The sequence below is a fragment of the Fistularia commersonii genome, chromosome 9 (genome assembly GCF_037954325.1).
Source record: "Fistularia commersonii isolate RoL2024-O1a breed Wild chromosome 9, RoL_Fcom_v1.0, whole genome shotgun sequence".
Lineage (NCBI taxonomy): Eukaryota > Metazoa > Chordata > Actinopteri > Syngnathiformes > Fistulariidae > Fistularia > Fistularia commersonii.
In genome coordinates this window covers 8,269,973-8,287,492 of record NC_141292.1, presented here as the reverse complement: position 1 = coordinate 8,287,492, position 17,520 = coordinate 8,269,973, and the positions used below count along the sequence as shown (strand labels likewise).

Here is a 17,520-nt window from a genome sequence, read left to right as displayed (position 1 = left end):
AAACGCCCAAAGACATTTCATTTGTGGCCCGTCGACTCACCGGGAGCACCAAGAGATGAAATGCTGGCTTTTTCAGATTTTAACCCTGTACCTTTTTTAGTATTATCGGTACTATCATTATTATTATGACTTAAACAGAAAGGCAGCATGGAAGAGGCCTCTGCTCTGCTGTGCCGGCGGCTCGTGCGATCTGCCGCCGCTCAGCATGCACAAGCTTGTGCACCTGATGACCCCATGGTGCGAGGGTAAGATCCTGACACATGCACACGCATTCACTCATCAACCGCATCAGGGTTTGTGTTATTCTTTTTTTAATGTTACCTTAAAAGTCCTATTTGAAAATATGAAGTTTCAGTGATTCCGATTTTTGCATGAAAAACCAAATTATAAATTGAATCTGATCAGGAGGGATCAGGAGGGATCAAGAGGGAATCGTGTCTTACAAATTTCAGAAACTAATTACGTTAAATGAGTTAAAAATCGCAAGAAAAAAGGTTATCTCAAAATTACACAACCTCAAAAAAAAATCATAATCTGCAAGAGTTTAAAAAATCTGCAAAGGATTAACAAAGAAGTAATGCATCACATGGCTGCCATGTCAGCTGAAATAAACAAGAAGTTCCCCCTAAAAAGGGGAAATTAGCTAATGAGAGAAACAATGACACTGTAGGAAAAAAATGACATTGGTTTATGTGGATGGCTCCTGATACATTTACTCCATTGCTGTTGATAATCTGCACCCAGGTGAGCCAATTGTCGGCGTTATAGACCTGATCATCGAAAACAGTGGGAGAAAGTGTGAACACACAGAAGCCATTAATATACTGATTTGGTAGTAATGTTCTGATGCTGGTCGGGTCAGAATGGGCTAGAATCTGTTTTCAGATCGGCTGGCGCTTGGACTTGAACTCGGAGTGAATGTTCCTGCTCGAACTGAGCCGCCGCTCCACCTTAAAAGGCCCACGTCTGGTCCAGTTACATTTGGGAATGGTCTGTCTGCCGCTGTCCCAGATTAGGTCCAAATACGGCTGCTGTCTAGATTAAGAGACCCAGTCTCTGGTTGATGCAGAGGTGGCTGCCTGCTTATATTTAACAGTTATAATAAGAGACTTTAAAAATACCAATTTATTCAGAGAGTGCCTACAAGCACCATCATTTAACTCGAGGAAATGCAGCTTTTTCCAAACAAGCCAACTCTGGGGCCCAAAAGATAACCATCTTTGAGAAAAACAAATACTGTGGTCGTTTCAGGACGAACAGCACAGATTGAAGTCATGTGTGTGAGAAACACGCCTGGGCGAGTGACTCAGAAAAACGCCTTGATGGTTGCATTTATCCTCCAATATTTACAGAAAGCAATTACACATTGTTGACATGACTCAATCACAATTTACTTATTAATTTGTTTATTCATTTACTATTATTTTTCATTTTTTCTCTACTCCAGTACCTTGAAACAGACATGTCAAATGTCACATCTGATTCCTCATCTCGGGGTGGAATACAGTCCCCCCTCTTCCTCACCTCCTTTCTGTTAATGTTTGATCCTTTTACTTGTACTTCTAATACTAATTCTTCGTTGGTTTCATTGCCATTATATTGCCTACGCCTGTTAATATCAAGCTCAAGAACTTCGCTCCAGGAAAGAAAATAAGAGAGGAAAAAAAAAGAAATAGGAAAATTGGGAAAATAAGTAAAATAACAATAATAAATATGCTCTATTTCAAATATTAATATCTGGTATTACCACTCATATAGGGATTACTTTAGTCGTGCTCTAGATGAATTTGTATTGACCAAAGCAGAATCACAAAAGTGAAATTATATTCAGTTATAATAATAATGATAATAATAATAAGAATAAGAAGAAGATTATCCAAGGCACCTTTGTGGACACCCAAGGGAACCGCACAGATCTATACATATAAAAAGAATACACATCTAAAAGACAAAACGATAAACATGCATACATACAAACAAAAAACAAGCAAACAAACAGATAATTGAATAAATAAATAAATAAATAAATAAATAAATAAATAAATAAATAAATAAATAAGAAGAAGATGATCTGAGGCACCTTCGTGGACACTCAAGGGAACCGTACAGATCTATACATATAAAAAGAATACACATGTAAAAGACGAAACGATAAACATACATATATACAAACAAAAAACAAACAAACAGATAAATGAATGAATAAATAGATGAATAAATAAATAAATAAATAAATTAATTTAAAAAAAGTGACAAAAAGGGACAAATCAAAATCAGCTCAGTAAATGCTTTATGCCTCAGTAGAATTAATTACATGCTGCAAATTATTCCCATACTGTATATTTGAATTACAGTCGATTGATTGAATGGATTGTCCGTCAGTCCGTGGTATTTCTCGTAGTTTGAGAGTTGCCTGAGAGAAGGGGCGATAACGTCACGGCCGGGTCCCCTCAGCCCGGGCTGGGGGGAGCAGCGGGACACCCAGCTGGAGGAGGGGGGAGGAGGTCCTCCCCTCACCCCCCATGCGCGCTGACAGTCTGCGCTCCGGACGGAACCTGACGAGGAGTTTTGGTTTTTTTTTTGTCTAAATCATCGGACTTTTTTTTTACCCAGTCCCTTTTCTTTATTTTTTTTTCTTTTCTCGCCATCGGAATATAACGGAGTCCAAGACGGAGCGTGTTTTATCTTTGCCGTGGAACATCATCTCTTTTTTACGGGACACGAGTGTTACACGTTGCACGGTTTGTGGTGATTTTTCGTGTCCCTACAATGTTGTCCAGTTCGATTCCGCGTCTCCGCTGCCTTCTGCGGAGGCTCGCTGCAGTCTCCCGTGGGTCCGCGTGTGCGTGGGGGGTCTCGGAAGGTACCCGGTGTGAAGGATGACTCTCAGGACGCACACGTTTCCACAGCTGGAAAACAGCGCCTTCTAACGGGCCATGGAAGAATGGCTTACTTATGTGCAAGGAAAAAGTAGCGGTGACAAGTTACTTCCGGGCACGACTCAAAATGACACCTAAAATGTTATTTTTAATTTGGTGTATTCATTTTTTTTCATTATTTAATTTTTAGTCAGCAAAATTAATTTGCAAAAAAAAAAAAGGAAAAGAAAATGGAATAAAGAGAAAAATAAATTCGCAAGTGAATTAAGTGTGTGCGGGGGGACTGTTGCATCATATTTCCTGTGCGGCAGCAATGCAGGAGTACAAACTGATTAAAAATACTTCGGATAAATATTTGAGATTTACCCCCAAATTTCTTCCTTTAAATTCATGTGATTTGCCCTCCCCGGTCCTCCATTTCTTTAAAAAACTATAACTTAAATCACGCTCTCGCTTTGTTTTATCTGAAAAGTCAGCAAAAAAAAGGCCCAAATTTTTCTTTCATACACAAAAATAGGCTGAACTTTTGCCCTTGAATCTTTAAGGAAATACTAGAATATCGGCAAAAGAAAAAAAGTTAAACGGTTGGGTTAAATCATGGTGAAACAACTTGAAATTCAGAACACTATTCTGCAGTTCTACATATTGAAATTATGGCATGTCATGGACACATTGCCTTCAAAGCGCTGTAAGTCACAATGGCTGCTGTGATTTGTGAATGAACACAGGTTTTTAATGTGCATGTCTCGCCTCCGGGCGTGCAGCCAGCAGGGGATCAGAGAGACATGCAAGCTGTTAACCCAGCCTTAGTATCACCTGAGGATTCCCCCTGCAGCCTGTGGTGCCCAACCTGGGATCATCAACACATTTCTCAGGGGTTTATCGGTTGGCTGGGTCTCAGGGTCCTGGTCCCGAGCCAGGACAGAGTCCAAATGGACTGTCTTCAACTTTGGCCTTGCATTTGTCCTGCACCAAAGGGTGGCTCTCTAAATCCTCCACAGTGTGTAATAATCTAATAAGCCGTGAAGGGAGAATTTTGACTTTTTAAGCGAGTCTGTGTATGTGCATGTGTGTGTGCATGTGTGTGTGTGTGTATGTGTGAGAGAGAGTTCCAGTCTCATGCAGGTCAGTGAGAGTTCAGCTTTCTTTAACCAGAAGAGCCTAGCACTGTACAAATCACTTACAGGTGTATTTTGTACTGGTTCAAGGGGCCCAATCAACCCCCTTAAGGCTGAAGCTGTAATTGCACATTGGCACTTGTAATGTATCTCGCAACTAACATTGGAAAGACACAGGTTACAAGGGTATCTCAGGATAAGAAAAATGTTACACATTTTTAGATTTTCACATTCTTTCTCAAGATGTAGCGAAATAATCTGTCACGTGGATACAACACTGGAGCGGGGTGTGTGTCCAACGAATACATCCGATAACACCGATAAGGGAGCACACTCTGGATCAATTTTCCTTTCATTTTTAATGCGCCTTTTTGCTGATAAATGTGCATTAGCTGTTGGCAAGTTGTATGAAGTGACATTTCCATGCCGTGCAGCGGTGACACAAAGCTATCCAAAACCAATTACATTTTCAAGCAACACACCAAATGTACTTGTTTATGAACTCGACTTCATACTGCAGAATGATAATATGTCTGTTATAGTCTTCATTTCAGAGTGGGTTATAGCAAAACACTTTCTCTCTAACAATACATTCATCTTTTTTGATCATTTTTTTAATTCATTTTCTCTGGATCATATCCCTTTAGATGCCTGGTTTGTGTCAACTAGACTACGTAAACAAACTCTGCACAGTAAACAAACTCTGCTTTGGCTCACATTTGTGCGTTGAAATGACTTAGCTGTTTGACAAAGTAAAAATAACATTGGCTTACAAATCTTTCATTTGTTTCAAATGACTATCCTGTGTTTTGTCGGTCTTGTTTTTAGTTGTCGAGTTGACATCATCGTAAATATATTGCAAAAACTTAGAGCAGTTGAGCACTGCTCGGATATGTGAGAGTACTAAATATGCAGTTTCCCACCCTCTTCGCACATCACACACCCTCATCAAACGCAAATTCTACATCTGCAAGCTTCCATAGACAGTTGTTGTTACACCTTTCAGTTACTCTGCACTAACGCTTTTAGCTGACAGGAATGCCTCTTCATAGGAAATGACTAAAGGACTCAACTCCATGACATTCAAGTTATTGCAAAAACATTTGGAGTTCATGTCCTTCACTTAGATTACACAACAAACTAAACTTGTATATCTGTTTGTGTCTGTGTAGGTAGCCGGAGCCATCCTCCCCGAGGAAATCCTTGGTGGTGATAGGAGACCTTGGCTACGATCCGCCACCTCTCCTTCATCCTGCTCTCCTCTTCCCTCTGACTGGCACGGGGACCAGAAGAGTGCGAGAGATCGAGTGAGGGAACGTGGGAAAGAGGAAGAAAATGTACCAAACGCTTCTTCTCTCTTCCTCCCTCTTCATCCTTCATGTGATGGGCACTCCCTACTTCGCTCACCATGGGTAACCGCTCACTTAATACTTTTCCTGTGTGTATAGTGGCCTGTTGCGGTCTGCAAGGTCTTTAGTGGCTATGCAGTGACTCGATCTACGCTCCATTCAATGGTTTCAGCGACCTCTTTGCTTGGCTTGACATTCTCACCCTTAACAAATCTATATAAATGGGTGGATTGACATTTTAAGATATTAGGTTGCACTCTCTCAGGGCCAAAGCTTCTGTCCTACATGATTAGGCGAAGTGCAGCATGGGGGAGTCTGTTGACTCATGCTTTCATTTTCACGTGATTTGCACACGGGCGGAAATAAACTGAGAGTCAAACGAAAGGTCAAGTGGAGCCATCGAGGTCAGAGATCATTTCTTCATTCTGACACAATAAGGAGTAACCATCAGGCTGGACATTTTCAAGCTTTCATCTTTTAAAAGCCTCACTCACAGTTTCCGGGGCAGATGTAGCCGAGGGACCATATTTCAAGCCGGGCTCAAACGTTTGATCTTGTGTCTCCCTTTTCCACCAGGAGGAGGGTGTGTGGCAGAGATCTCCGTAACAATGTTGTCATAGCAACAGAGTCGTACATCCAGCCGTTGCACAAACCCTACATCACCACGTGTCAGGGGCATCGCCTCTGCAGCACATACAAGTAAGACATATCTGTGTGGCGAAAGGGGCATCACTGATTTTGCTGTACGGAAGCCTGCTGGGGACTTTGTGAGGACAAAAACGTACATTTGGCCATTACATTTTTTTTTTCCACGAATTTATGCATTAATACCACTTCTAGACTTCCAGGATTAATATTTCAATGCTATCATTAGCATTAGCACCCCAGTGGTGCATTTCTCAACATTTAGATATTCTTTTATATTGTTCTTATTTTTATGATTATCTTAAGATTTGCTTTTAATATGTCATATACCATAGTGTAGCGGGTATTCTTGGCTGCTTGGCCCTCAATCATAGTTCAGATGATTTGGATGATTTATCTTTGGTCATCGATGCAAATAATATATGTTATTTTTGTTTTTTATGTTTAGCTTAAGATGTAGGCCTTAAGAGAACGTCATTTGGCAGATTATATGATTTCTACTGGCTGGAAATCATCATTGCCTGATCAGGCAGACCTTTACAATCTTGGTCTACCAGCAGAGCAAGAAGCCGTACACTGCAAAACAACTCAGGTTATGGCAGGATCATAACAGTGTTCTAGTTCGGTCATTACAAAATGTTTACGCGGGTCGTGGGTAAACAACGCTTGACATGTTTAGGACGGGTCAAGTCTGTCATCATAGAAAGATTGAGACTCTAGACACACAAGACTGTGTTTTGCACGCAGCTGGGTCATAGTGGCACACGTTTAGCTGGAATTCTAAATATCGAGTACATTGTGTAACTACGGGAAATCAAGTGCCTGCCCACACAGACGTGTTTATTTTGGACTCTCCCTCCATACTTATGCACTTTCAATCTCTCTTCAGCTCTGATGCTTTCTAGCCCCCCCGCCCCCCCTTAAATTCCCTCTGTTTCTCCCTTTTTTTTTCTCTTAACTCTTGCTTCACCATTAAAAATCAAGGTTCAACTTTGGATTTCTTTTCAGCCAAGAAATAACAATGTGGCCAGAAACACGCAAAACAGTAGGACTTGGGTATCTTCTGTTTCTTATTCCTTGCTCTGATAAAAATAAATAAATAAACGAATAAATAAAAATCAATCCTATTGTTTTTAAAAACAGAACTCTTGTCACTTTAGTTTCATCTGCTGCCTCAGATTTATACTCAATTACATTTATGCAAACCAAACGTAAGCACCCAGCAGGCTTCTGCAAACTCCTGTTGTCACTCTGGATCCAGGTATCTCAGACCTGATTGATATGAAACGCTGTCAGAGGCCAGTTTGTGGTTCGATTAGTCCGTCTCTCTTCCACAAATGTGTTTACAGTCTGATACATGGAAGAGCCCGAGCTCGGTTCAGTCGCTCAACAGAGTTTCCCTAACTGTGGTGTTGTTGTCTCCGCAGAACAGTGTACTCACTGGCCTACAGGCAGGTGAGCAGAGCGGTGCCCTTATCACAATATTACCCTGACTGCTGCCCTGGCTGGCGGAGGTTTCACTCCCCGCACTGCAACCAAGGTGACCAGAAGTGATATTGAATATTTACTTGCGTCTTTTAAAAGATAGATGAAACAGATCACTGAGTTTTTCAAACATTCACCCTCCACCACATGTAAAACTTTTCCTGAATCCTTGTAGACAGAAAGAAACCTAGGATTCTTAAAGCCAGCAGCACTGATATTGCCTAGGTGGCCGAGCCTCGGTAGATTAGAAACCTACCATGCATTTACAACATTATGAAACGATGATGCAAAATAAGAGAAAGTTTACCTGTCATAGCATCCCTCTGTTAGCAGAGAGTTTAGGCTCTTGAAAATAATTTCATTAGAATAAACCAAACAAAATGATCCCGAAGCGATGACGTCATGATACTGATTATTACAAATGCCTTACACTAGTAGTATCTTTGCTTGTTTTCTGCCTGTACACACTTTCCCAATAAACCTAAAACTTGACAATTCTAACCTTTAAACCTTTGACTTGATTTAAACAAAGTAAAACATACAGATTTGATGGTCATATGTGATTTTGTATATGCAGGAAGGAAACCCAAAAATCGTCATCCGATTTGTTTTTCATGGTTACAGCTGTATGTGATCTCGCCTGTGCAAACGGAGGAACCTGCTCCAGACCCAACCAGTGTGCTTGTCTGCCTGGCTGGACGGGCCATCGGTGTCAAGCAGGTAAGCACATACGTCCTATCATTGTTTAAGTGGTCCCACTTTATAGTTTGTCCATGTGTTTTATGAGTGAACAATAAGCCTTGACTATTTTGCGCGGGTGTCTGCATATATATGCAGTTATGTTTTGGGTGATTAATTGCAAAAAAAGAAAAACTCAAATCAATTTGTACATTCTATTTTAGATATTGACAAATCAGGTCCATTATTCACTCTCAGATTATGCCAAGTGTCTTTTCTTTAACCTCCGTTACAGCTTTATATCCTCTTTTGGATTGTTTTCCACACTTGCACAGGTACTATGGAAGGCAAACTGCAATGGAAGCAAACACTGGCTAGCTCACATTGGTTTGGTGATTTGGCTCGATTGTTTGAAAAATCAAAAAAACATTTGATAAAGTTTTAACATCATCTGAGAGACCATCTTCACTTGGATTGTTAATATTATCTTTATGCATTGTTGAATTCTATCACTGGAAATGGCACCTCACCATCCAAGTACTTCGAGGTCATCGTACAGCCGGTTATTATTGTTATTATTACGGTTCTCATTAGCTGTTACTTTAAACTGATGCACAAAGTTCATTTGTCTATGAGTGAAATTACAAGGAAAAGTGTGTGTAAGAGTGCATGAAAGTCCCGCAGTCTAAATGGAATTTCCATGTCCCTCCTCGTGTCAGATGTGGATGAGTGTAGAGAGCAGCAGCCGTGCGCCCAGGATTGTGTGAATACAGCTGGCAGCTATCGCTGCTCTTGCAGAGACGGCTTTCAACTCGCTGGAGATGGTCGATCCTGTCAAAGCTTTCTTCAACCCCCTCCTCACCGTCCTCACCGTCCTCTTCCATCTCCCACCAGCCATGCAACAGTGGGTGTTCACAGCGATGTGGGTAAGTGAGCAGTGCGGCGCCGTGCCATTATGCATCAGCAGTGACTCTTGAGGACAGACCAGAAGAACTTAGCCAGCTTCGCGGTCCATTATTACTTTTGGTACGCGCTATGCCACTCTCAACTCGTACCGTGAGTAATAATGCACTGCGACTGGTGCCGACACCAGACAAAGGTCGTGCACGGTGAGTCTGGGATCATTCAGACTAATTATAACTGAGTTTCCCCTCCAATGAGTCCTATAAATAAAGCAGAAATCTGTCTCTGACAGAGCTCTAGTGCTAATATAGTCATATTTCTATATAGACATACATATTTGCTCTCTGGAAAATGTTGCAAATGTTATCTCGTCGCAAGAAAAACTTGATCTTCATTCGTGTTTCCTTGCTGTATCTTAGCAACAAAATAACATAACCCCTCTGCATTTCTTCAAATGGAATTTGACCTGATGATATTTATCTTTCTTTTTCTGTGGAAACATAATTTATTGCTCTCGGGAGAGAGTCATACAATGTGAAACTCTGTGAAAAAAAAAAACCCTCACCTTTCCTGAAGTGTTGCAGATTTCAGCTGTATTTTAATGACGGAGACCCCGTCCCATGTTCAGGAAGATTGTCGAAGTAAAACTCTCTCGCGCTCTCCTTCAAAAGTGCGAAGTATTTATTCGCGTTTTAAAGACAGCAAAGTTGAATCCCCCGGCTGAAATGACTTTACATGATACGGAATTGTTGAGGGCCTTGAAAGGATTGCTGACTCAACATTAGACAGGATGAAACAGAATGAGGAAGAGTCAAAATATTAAACATCTACCCGGCTGGCTGAAAGCAAACAGGCCTTTTTTTTTTGTGTTCATTGTCAAAAAAATGCGAGGTCAGCAAAGATATTTTGCTTCAATAATCTATTTTTACACTGTCATCAGAGGATCGGAGATGGAGATTACAAATGTAAACATGGGCGTAATATCTTTGATCGGACCCACAAGTTGACTATAGCTCCGAGCCTGCCAAGCTGCCGTGGAGGAGTGTTGGACAAGATGTTGGTCTCTCCATTTTAATTTCTCCGTCTCCCTTTTTTTCGCTCCACTCTTGGCTGGGGTTTGTGTTCTCATTCCAACTCCATCACCCCTTTCTTCTGGGGGTCATCATCACCAGCCACCCACCACCCCCTTTCCTCACCCTGTCTCTTAGCTCATTCTTGTCTCAGTAATGGATCACATCTGGGAGAAATCGAGCGGCTCTGTCTGTCTGGCAGAGCGCAGCTAGAAAGCAGGGGAGGGAAGGAGAGGGGGGTGTTCCTAATTTTGTATCACAATCTGGGTCGCATCCACTCCCGGGACGTGCCCCTCGGGCGGAGGAGAACACTTCCCCTGTTCCCTGAAAATTCAGGCATGTTGACAGGATGGATGAACTGGTGCCAATCTATTTCTGGTGGCCCCTCTTGCAGTTTGTGTATCAGTTCATCGGCAGTTCCCATATCTAAAAAATCGCCCCCCTGTGCCCCGAATTCCCTGCAGTCCCTCCAGGTTTGTCGCTTGTAGACTCTGCAGTAGCTGTGAATCACTCCAGAGGAAGGATTGATGAGGGGGGATGCTCGGAAAAATCTGCGGAGACGCAACCTCCATTTGACCATTCCCACAAATCCAACTGCACACAGATCAGTCATGTCTGCTGCATGTTCTCTCTGCCACAGGTGGAAGGTTGAGCCTGGTGGAGAACGTGACGGAGGAGGTGCAGGACCTGAGGAACAGAGTTGAGCTGCTGGAGAAGGTGACTGGGCTCTATGCATCTTTGAAACACAGAAACAACCTTTTCCATCTTTTCCATCCCCAGATTTAATCAACAGGAATTCCAGATGTGAAATTTTGAAATTCACTCCTGATCTCTCTCCAGAGAGCCCTCCGGTTTCTTAAATGTTAATAGCTAGACTCCTTCATCCCATATGTCACTATATTTTGGACAAAACACATCATTTATTAATGAGGATAGATTAATCAGTAAAGCATGTAGTTACATTTCTGTTGTGCATCTTGTACAAAATGCCAAATCTTATCAAACAAATCTGATCATTGCCAGGCACCGAGGACAGCAGCGTGAGTTACAACATCTAAGTTGTTTCATCTCGGTTCAACAACTTTTATCTTGAGACCAGAGATTACTTATAATGTCAGATTTAACAAGTGTTAATTAGGCTCCTGTCTAATGAGTTTTAGCTCTTTCCTCATCTCATCTTCTTCTCCTCCATCTAGAAACTGCAGTTGGTGTTGGCACCCTTCAGCAACTTCTTCCCACTTTCCCTGGAGGAGGGCTGGTCTGAGAAAACCACCTTACTCTCTCACTCTTTCCAGCAACTTGACCGCATCGACTCACTGAGTGAGCAGATTGGTTTTCTTGAGGAGCGCCTCGGCACATGTGAGTGACCGCGGCATGAATATTCCATGGTCATTGTTAAAAACTGCTGAGGGGGTCTCCAATATTTGAGGCACACTGGGTTATTCGGCTGGAATAAAATATAAACAAAAGAATAATCCATAATTTAATTGTGAATAAATAAATTAAAGCCAGTTTTATTGGAAAAAGATTAACATACTACAATATTTTTCCTGCATTGTCTATCATTGTTATTTGAGTATAATGATATAAATTGTACTGTCATACTGAAAATCAAATTTAATATTTGGACTCAACTTTGAATATCATAGGGGCTTTTTCCTATATTCTATCACATGTTGTCAGATTACAGTGGTAGATGCGCCAAGTTTCAATTAAAATGAAATGCTAAATACGGCAAACATATGTCAGAGTCGTTTTTATGAGCTAAAAGCCCAGAATCTGGTCTCTGTTTCTTAGTGTTAGATATTTCTTTCTCCCTGCTCATATTTTATATGGCCTTTGGCAGAAAGATGAGCCCTGAGCAGCTCTCTGGTACAAGTCCAGCCAGTCATGTGGGTTCTCCAAGGATCATTGATCCTTTTGAAAAGTAGACACATGAACATTAATAAAGTAATAATAATGATAATAATAATAAGTATGTTTATAGAGCACATTCCTTCAAAGTGCTGTACAAGTGAGAAGGGTCAGTTTGTCCATTTTGCACCAACTACCAATAGATCAACTAAAATAGTCCTCAGGCAAGATGATAAAATAAATTCCCAAACATGTGCATCTGTTTCTTTTTAAGAATTGACTAAAAGAATGGCACGGAATTAGTATGCAATTGAATATTGCATGCAATCAAATGTCATATGACCAAGACTGTGTTTAAGATACATTGTACTACACACTGCATATCAATTCTGAAAACGAACTTTACTATTTTGTGGTAACCCTTTTCTCTTCCCTTCCCTCTGAAGGTTCTTGCCAAGATAATTAACTATGTATCACGGAGTGATGGCAGAAGAAACCAGGAACCTCAGTTGTTTTGAAAGCTGTGATGCAGCTATCAAGCAAATCATTGCCAAAGAGTGAACTTAGATTTCCCTGTTCAATCACTGTTAAATCCTTGATTCCCCCTGCCGCCCCCATTTTAATACCTTTAGCACCATCAGTTGTACTATTTCGTCATATCTGTAACATTTGAATGAGAACCTCCTGGGGGTCAGAGGTCAAACTGATCACATTGTTTCTGTTTTAGTTTTGCATCAGTGCAGCTGTGTCCTCTGACTCCTAAACTGTCCTGAGGCAGACACGAACATCTGTATTTATCAGTTTTAAATTATGATTACATCTAGTTATTTCTCAGTGTTCCGGTAGACATTTTTCTTAGTTTTGTAATGTTTTGTAATAAAAGGTTTGAATCAAAAGTGTGGGATGTTATCATTGATAGCGCAGCATTACTGAATGTTCTTTTTGTAGTTTTTTTTTTCCCGATTCTCCTCAAAGGAAGGGCAGTGCATCCATTTAAAAGAAAAACTAAATAGAAAAATTTAGCTTTTTTTTTTAAAGAAGCTGATGGTTTATGAAGAAAGAAAAATGAAAAAAAAAAATCTAGACTGTTCTACAATAAAACGTTCATATTTATTAAGATGTTAAGTGGAAAAAAAAACATTTAGAATTAAAAAATCGATTAAATGATTAAATCTTCCATTTTCTAAATTGGATTCATAAACATTGATATGGTATTTTAAATTATCTTATATTTTTATTTATTATATATTTATTTATTTCCATTTTTTTTGATGCAGTAAAGTTGAAGCTTTATGACAGTTCTATAAGACAGGATCTCCCAGTATCTCAGACCCTGACAAAGGGAATTAATAAACTCAGACATGAAATCAAGATAAATCCTAAATCAGGATTCTGTACAGTCAGATTTAACAACTGAGATAATTTTGTCAGTTCATGAAAATTAAAGGAGTGTTACCTCTGCAAAATGGGATTCTCAACTTCTCACACATAGGGCACGGATATTTCATTTTGAATAAAAGGGTCTCAATACTTTTATACGGTTAGTAATGACTAAATTATTTTGAGATAATTAAGACACAGAATATTTGGACTTCTCAAGTGTGAAAGGGGAGTATCCTTTGGAAATTTTGATTTAAAAAAAACCCTATGATCATTAAAGTAGAACAACCTCACTTCTGAGGAAAAACCCTGAAGACCTTCATTCTTCCCATGCAATTCTATATCTGATACACATTGCTGTGTGTTTTTGTCAAACCACAAAAACGAGAATTCAGAAAATCACACAAGTTATCCTATTAATTCATCAAACTTTCAGAAAATGGGTCTTAAATATGAGACATATACATATATACATATACATATACACACATAAATTTACATACACACACACATATATAATTATATATACATATATACACACATTTATCTATACACACACACATATATATATATTATATATATAAATATATATATATATACACACACTCATATATATATATATACACATATATATGTATATATATATACACTGCTCAAAAAAATAAAGGGAACACTTAAAAAACACATTCTAGATCTAAATGAATGAAATATTCCTTTGAAATACTTTGCTCTTTACACAGTTAAATGTGCTGACAACAAAATCACACAAAAATGATCAATGGAAATCAATTATATCAACCCATGGAGGTCTGGATAAGAATCACACTCAAAATTAAAGTGTAAAAACAAACTCCAGGCTGATCCAACTTTGATGTAATGTCTTTAAAACAAGTCAAAATGAATCTGTGTTGCTTCCTGAGTGGACACTATGATTTCACAGAAGTGTGATTGACTTGGAGTTACATTGTGTTGTTCAAGTGTTCCCTTTATTTGTTTGAGCAGTATATATGCAGTATATATGTATACACATGTATGTGTATATATATATATATATATATATATATATATATATATATATATATATATATATATATATATGTATGTATAAAACTATAATTCAGAAAAATCACTTATTTCTATGCAAAGGTTCTCAAGTTGAGATTATTATAACTTTCCAGCAAGTTTTTTTTTTTTTCCCCTTTCATCTTTCAGTTTTCTGAGAGACAGATCTATGGATAAAATTGCTCTTCTTACAAAAAAAAATCAAACTTCCAGACTCCCCAACTCCAAAGACCTGAAAAGAGTGTTAATTTTCTCATAACAGAAAGATGACACAGGAAAAGTTCAGTATTCTTTTGCTTATGCCACTGCATAAAATGTGTCTTCACCATGTTAAATCATGAATCACAGCTGAAGGCAGACATGCAGAAAGACTTAAGAAAAGAAAAGAAATTATTTTATTGTGTTCTTTTGCAAGGCATTGACCTTTACACAGAATAGATTAAATAAAGAACACTACACTACATCTTTATTTGGCAGATACTACAATGGGCGTCTTTTACGTGTATATTTACATACACAAATTAGGGACCGTGCGTGCACACACACCCCGCACCCACACACGCACACGCACGCACGCACACACACACACACACACACACACACACACACACACACACACACACACACACACACACACACACACACACACACACACACACACACACACACACACACACACACACACACACACACACACACACGCACGCACGCACGCACACGGCTCTGCAAGATTTCAGCTTGGTTTCTGATGCATCTAATGCAACCACCAGTTACACTTTAATAGCTTCGGTGAAAAATGAGGAAAATTTAAGTCCTTTTGTCCCTCCAACCAACGTAGAGATGAAAAGTGCTTTATTATGGTTCAGAGTACTTTTAAATGTTGTCCAAAATTTCTACACAACTGTTTTTAAAATTCATTCGGGTTCATAGCAGAGCCTGTTATCCATGGGGTCTAGCTCACGACACAAAGCTTACAAATCACATATTAGTAGTACAAAAGAACCAAGAAATACTCTTTCAACAACATTAATATGGTTTTGATCACATTTTGGAAGAAACCAAATTTGGTAGGTAACATTCAAACCACTTGCTGCAAAAAGGTACAACCTGTTCTTATAGGTGAGTGACCAGTCAATAAATATATTTAATCTCTGAAAATAAAACACAATTGAATTAAATCACCATTAGTAAGGGTATGAGATAAGGGCCACCTGGGAAAGTCCTCAATATTTCCACTTTTTTTCCCTTTAGCTTATGTTTTGGATTTAATATCAGACATAATCCCGGACTACAGACTTGAAATTAAGAATTCTGACATTCAATTTGGAGATTTCCTTTTTTTCCTCATATACATTATCATTCACATGTGACCCCAATCCTTTGCTGTAATATGCAAGTATGTCATACTGACTTGGAATATAAATGAAGCCCTGACCTTCTTATTCACTTACGTGTCGAGAGCCCAGCAGACTGCACCCAGTATCAATAAATTCATTCATAAAATAAGTCTCAGAATATCTGTGCTCACAACAAGTCATTCTAGTTATATATTTTAACATTTAATTATCAACTTAAGATTGATACCAGCTGTATGCAAGACAACATCCCACTTTAATACAGTAACGTCAAAGAAAATGAAAGAACAAGATGCAATTAGAAAGACAGAAATATCCTGAATGCTGAAATACATTCTCAGATTGTGTCTGAAGCGGCGCCGTGAGCGACTCGGCAAAGAGTGAAAAAGGCAAGTGAGCAAAATAAATCTTGACCAGGATTTCAACTAGGAACTGCTTGGTTGGAATATAGTTAGAAGTCACCGCCAGTAAGATATTGAATAGATCTCTAACAAAAAATACCAGCTGAGCAATTCAAAGTTTAACTACAACCAATTACACATAAGGCCAAACTCTCGGAAGACATCAAATGAATCTGAATATCACAACTAAAACACTGGTGATTTCATTTGACTTTGATTAAGAAATAAATTTCAAGTGAAAATACAAGAAAATTAGGAGCATAACATTAGTTCACTGTAATTCGATTCAAAAGGTCAAATTAGACGTCATGTCAGAGGTTTACTTTGAGGAACATTTTCACCTCCTAAGTAAACAACAAAATATAATGGAAACACACCCCTTTACATGATTAGCATGTATTTTTAACATGGTTATCCATCCCTAAGTAGATCAAAACCGAAAAAGGCCACCTGGGTAGAGGTTTTATTTCACCCCATGTTGCCCAGCCCATTCTCTTCTTGTTAAGCAGAATAAACAGTGTTGAGGATAAATTCTACACAAGTTTTACCTCTAAAGTAAGAGCTACCACACATCATTGGTCAATGCAGCAGATAATGAGTCATAGTGACACAATATAGTTTTTTTTTTGTTTGTTTTTTGTTGTTGTTTTTATTTGTTCATTTTTAACCAGAAACTCTGTCATCATGGCACAGCCGGTAGCTTGCACTTTGGAAAAGTTATGCTTTGACAGGTGGACATTGCACTTTATGGTGTCACCTTCTTTGACACTCCTTAAATAGTTCACTTTTGAGATTCTACAGTTGAGCAAAATAATGTCATTGTTTTTAAAAGTCTTTAATAAAAAAAGGACTGACAGCTGAAGAAATAAATAGAGCAAGTAGTATAACCTGAAAAAACACTTGCTTAATGTTGGACGCATGTCATTTCTAACCTTTTGGAAAGACAAGTCAAGAGAATGCATGATGATACACCAACAATGTACAACATTGAAAAACTCATCAGTCCATTTAAGTCCATGATTGCGTACATATGCGAGTTATTGGTATATATTGGAACTTGTTATCTTGGAAGTCCTTGCTTTCTGACATCATGATGGATTTCATGGAGCTATCAGTGATAGAGTCAAAGAACCAATATGGAGTTGAATTCATAGCAATAGAATTGAACAAGTCAACTGGACAAACAACATCCACGTCCAACCCATGGTGGAGATCCCCACTCTCCTTTTTGTCTGTAGGGGCAAGATACTGGAATGCAGAAAGGGGATTACACGCTTAAAGAAAAGAAAGGAAGGAGGGAGGGAGGGAGGTACCACAAATGTGTGTGCGCATGTCTATATG

At 39.1% G+C, this 17,520-nt stretch overlaps 1 protein-coding gene across 2 annotated transcripts; it reads left to right on the top strand.

The window, feature by feature from the left end:
* The first annotated feature begins 11 nt into the window (after positions 1-11).
* egfl7 (EGF-like-domain, multiple 7) lies at positions 12-12,877 on the top strand. Of its 2 annotated transcripts, none has more exons than XM_086152251.1 (9): positions 12-245; positions 5,170-5,409; positions 5,923-6,045; positions 7,419-7,531; positions 8,101-8,196; positions 8,874-9,080; positions 10,768-10,844; positions 11,324-11,486; positions 12,428-12,877. In XM_086152251.1, the coding sequence occupies exons 2-9, from the start codon at positions 5,333-5,335 to the stop codon at positions 12,445-12,447; spliced, it is 876 nt and encodes a 291-aa protein (XP_086008377.1). In that variant the 5' UTR covers positions 12-245; positions 5,170-5,332; the 3' UTR covers positions 12,448-12,877. The 2 variants fall into 2 exon arrangements, with proteins under 2 accessions (XP_086008377.1, XP_086008378.1); XM_086152252.1 differs by lacking the exon at positions 12-245 and adding an exon at positions 1,303-2,741.
* Positions 12,878-17,520: the final 4,643 nt, after the last annotated feature.

What these genes read in the sequence shown, in the direction of transcription:
- egfl7 (XM_086152251.1), top strand. Translation starts at nt 5,333, where the DNA reads ATGTACCAAACGCTTCTTCTCTCTTCCTCCCTCTTCATCCTTCATGTG. An exon ending in CCCTACTTCGCTCACCATGG is followed by an intron (nt 5,410 to 5,922) that starts GTAACCGCTCAC and finishes CTTTTCCACCAG; the next exon opens with GAGGAGGGTGTGTGGCAGAG. An exon ending in GGGCCATCGGTGTCAAGCAG is followed by an intron (nt 8,197 to 8,873) that starts GTAAGCACATAC and finishes TCCTCGTGTCAG; the next exon opens with ATGTGGATGAGTGTAGAGAG.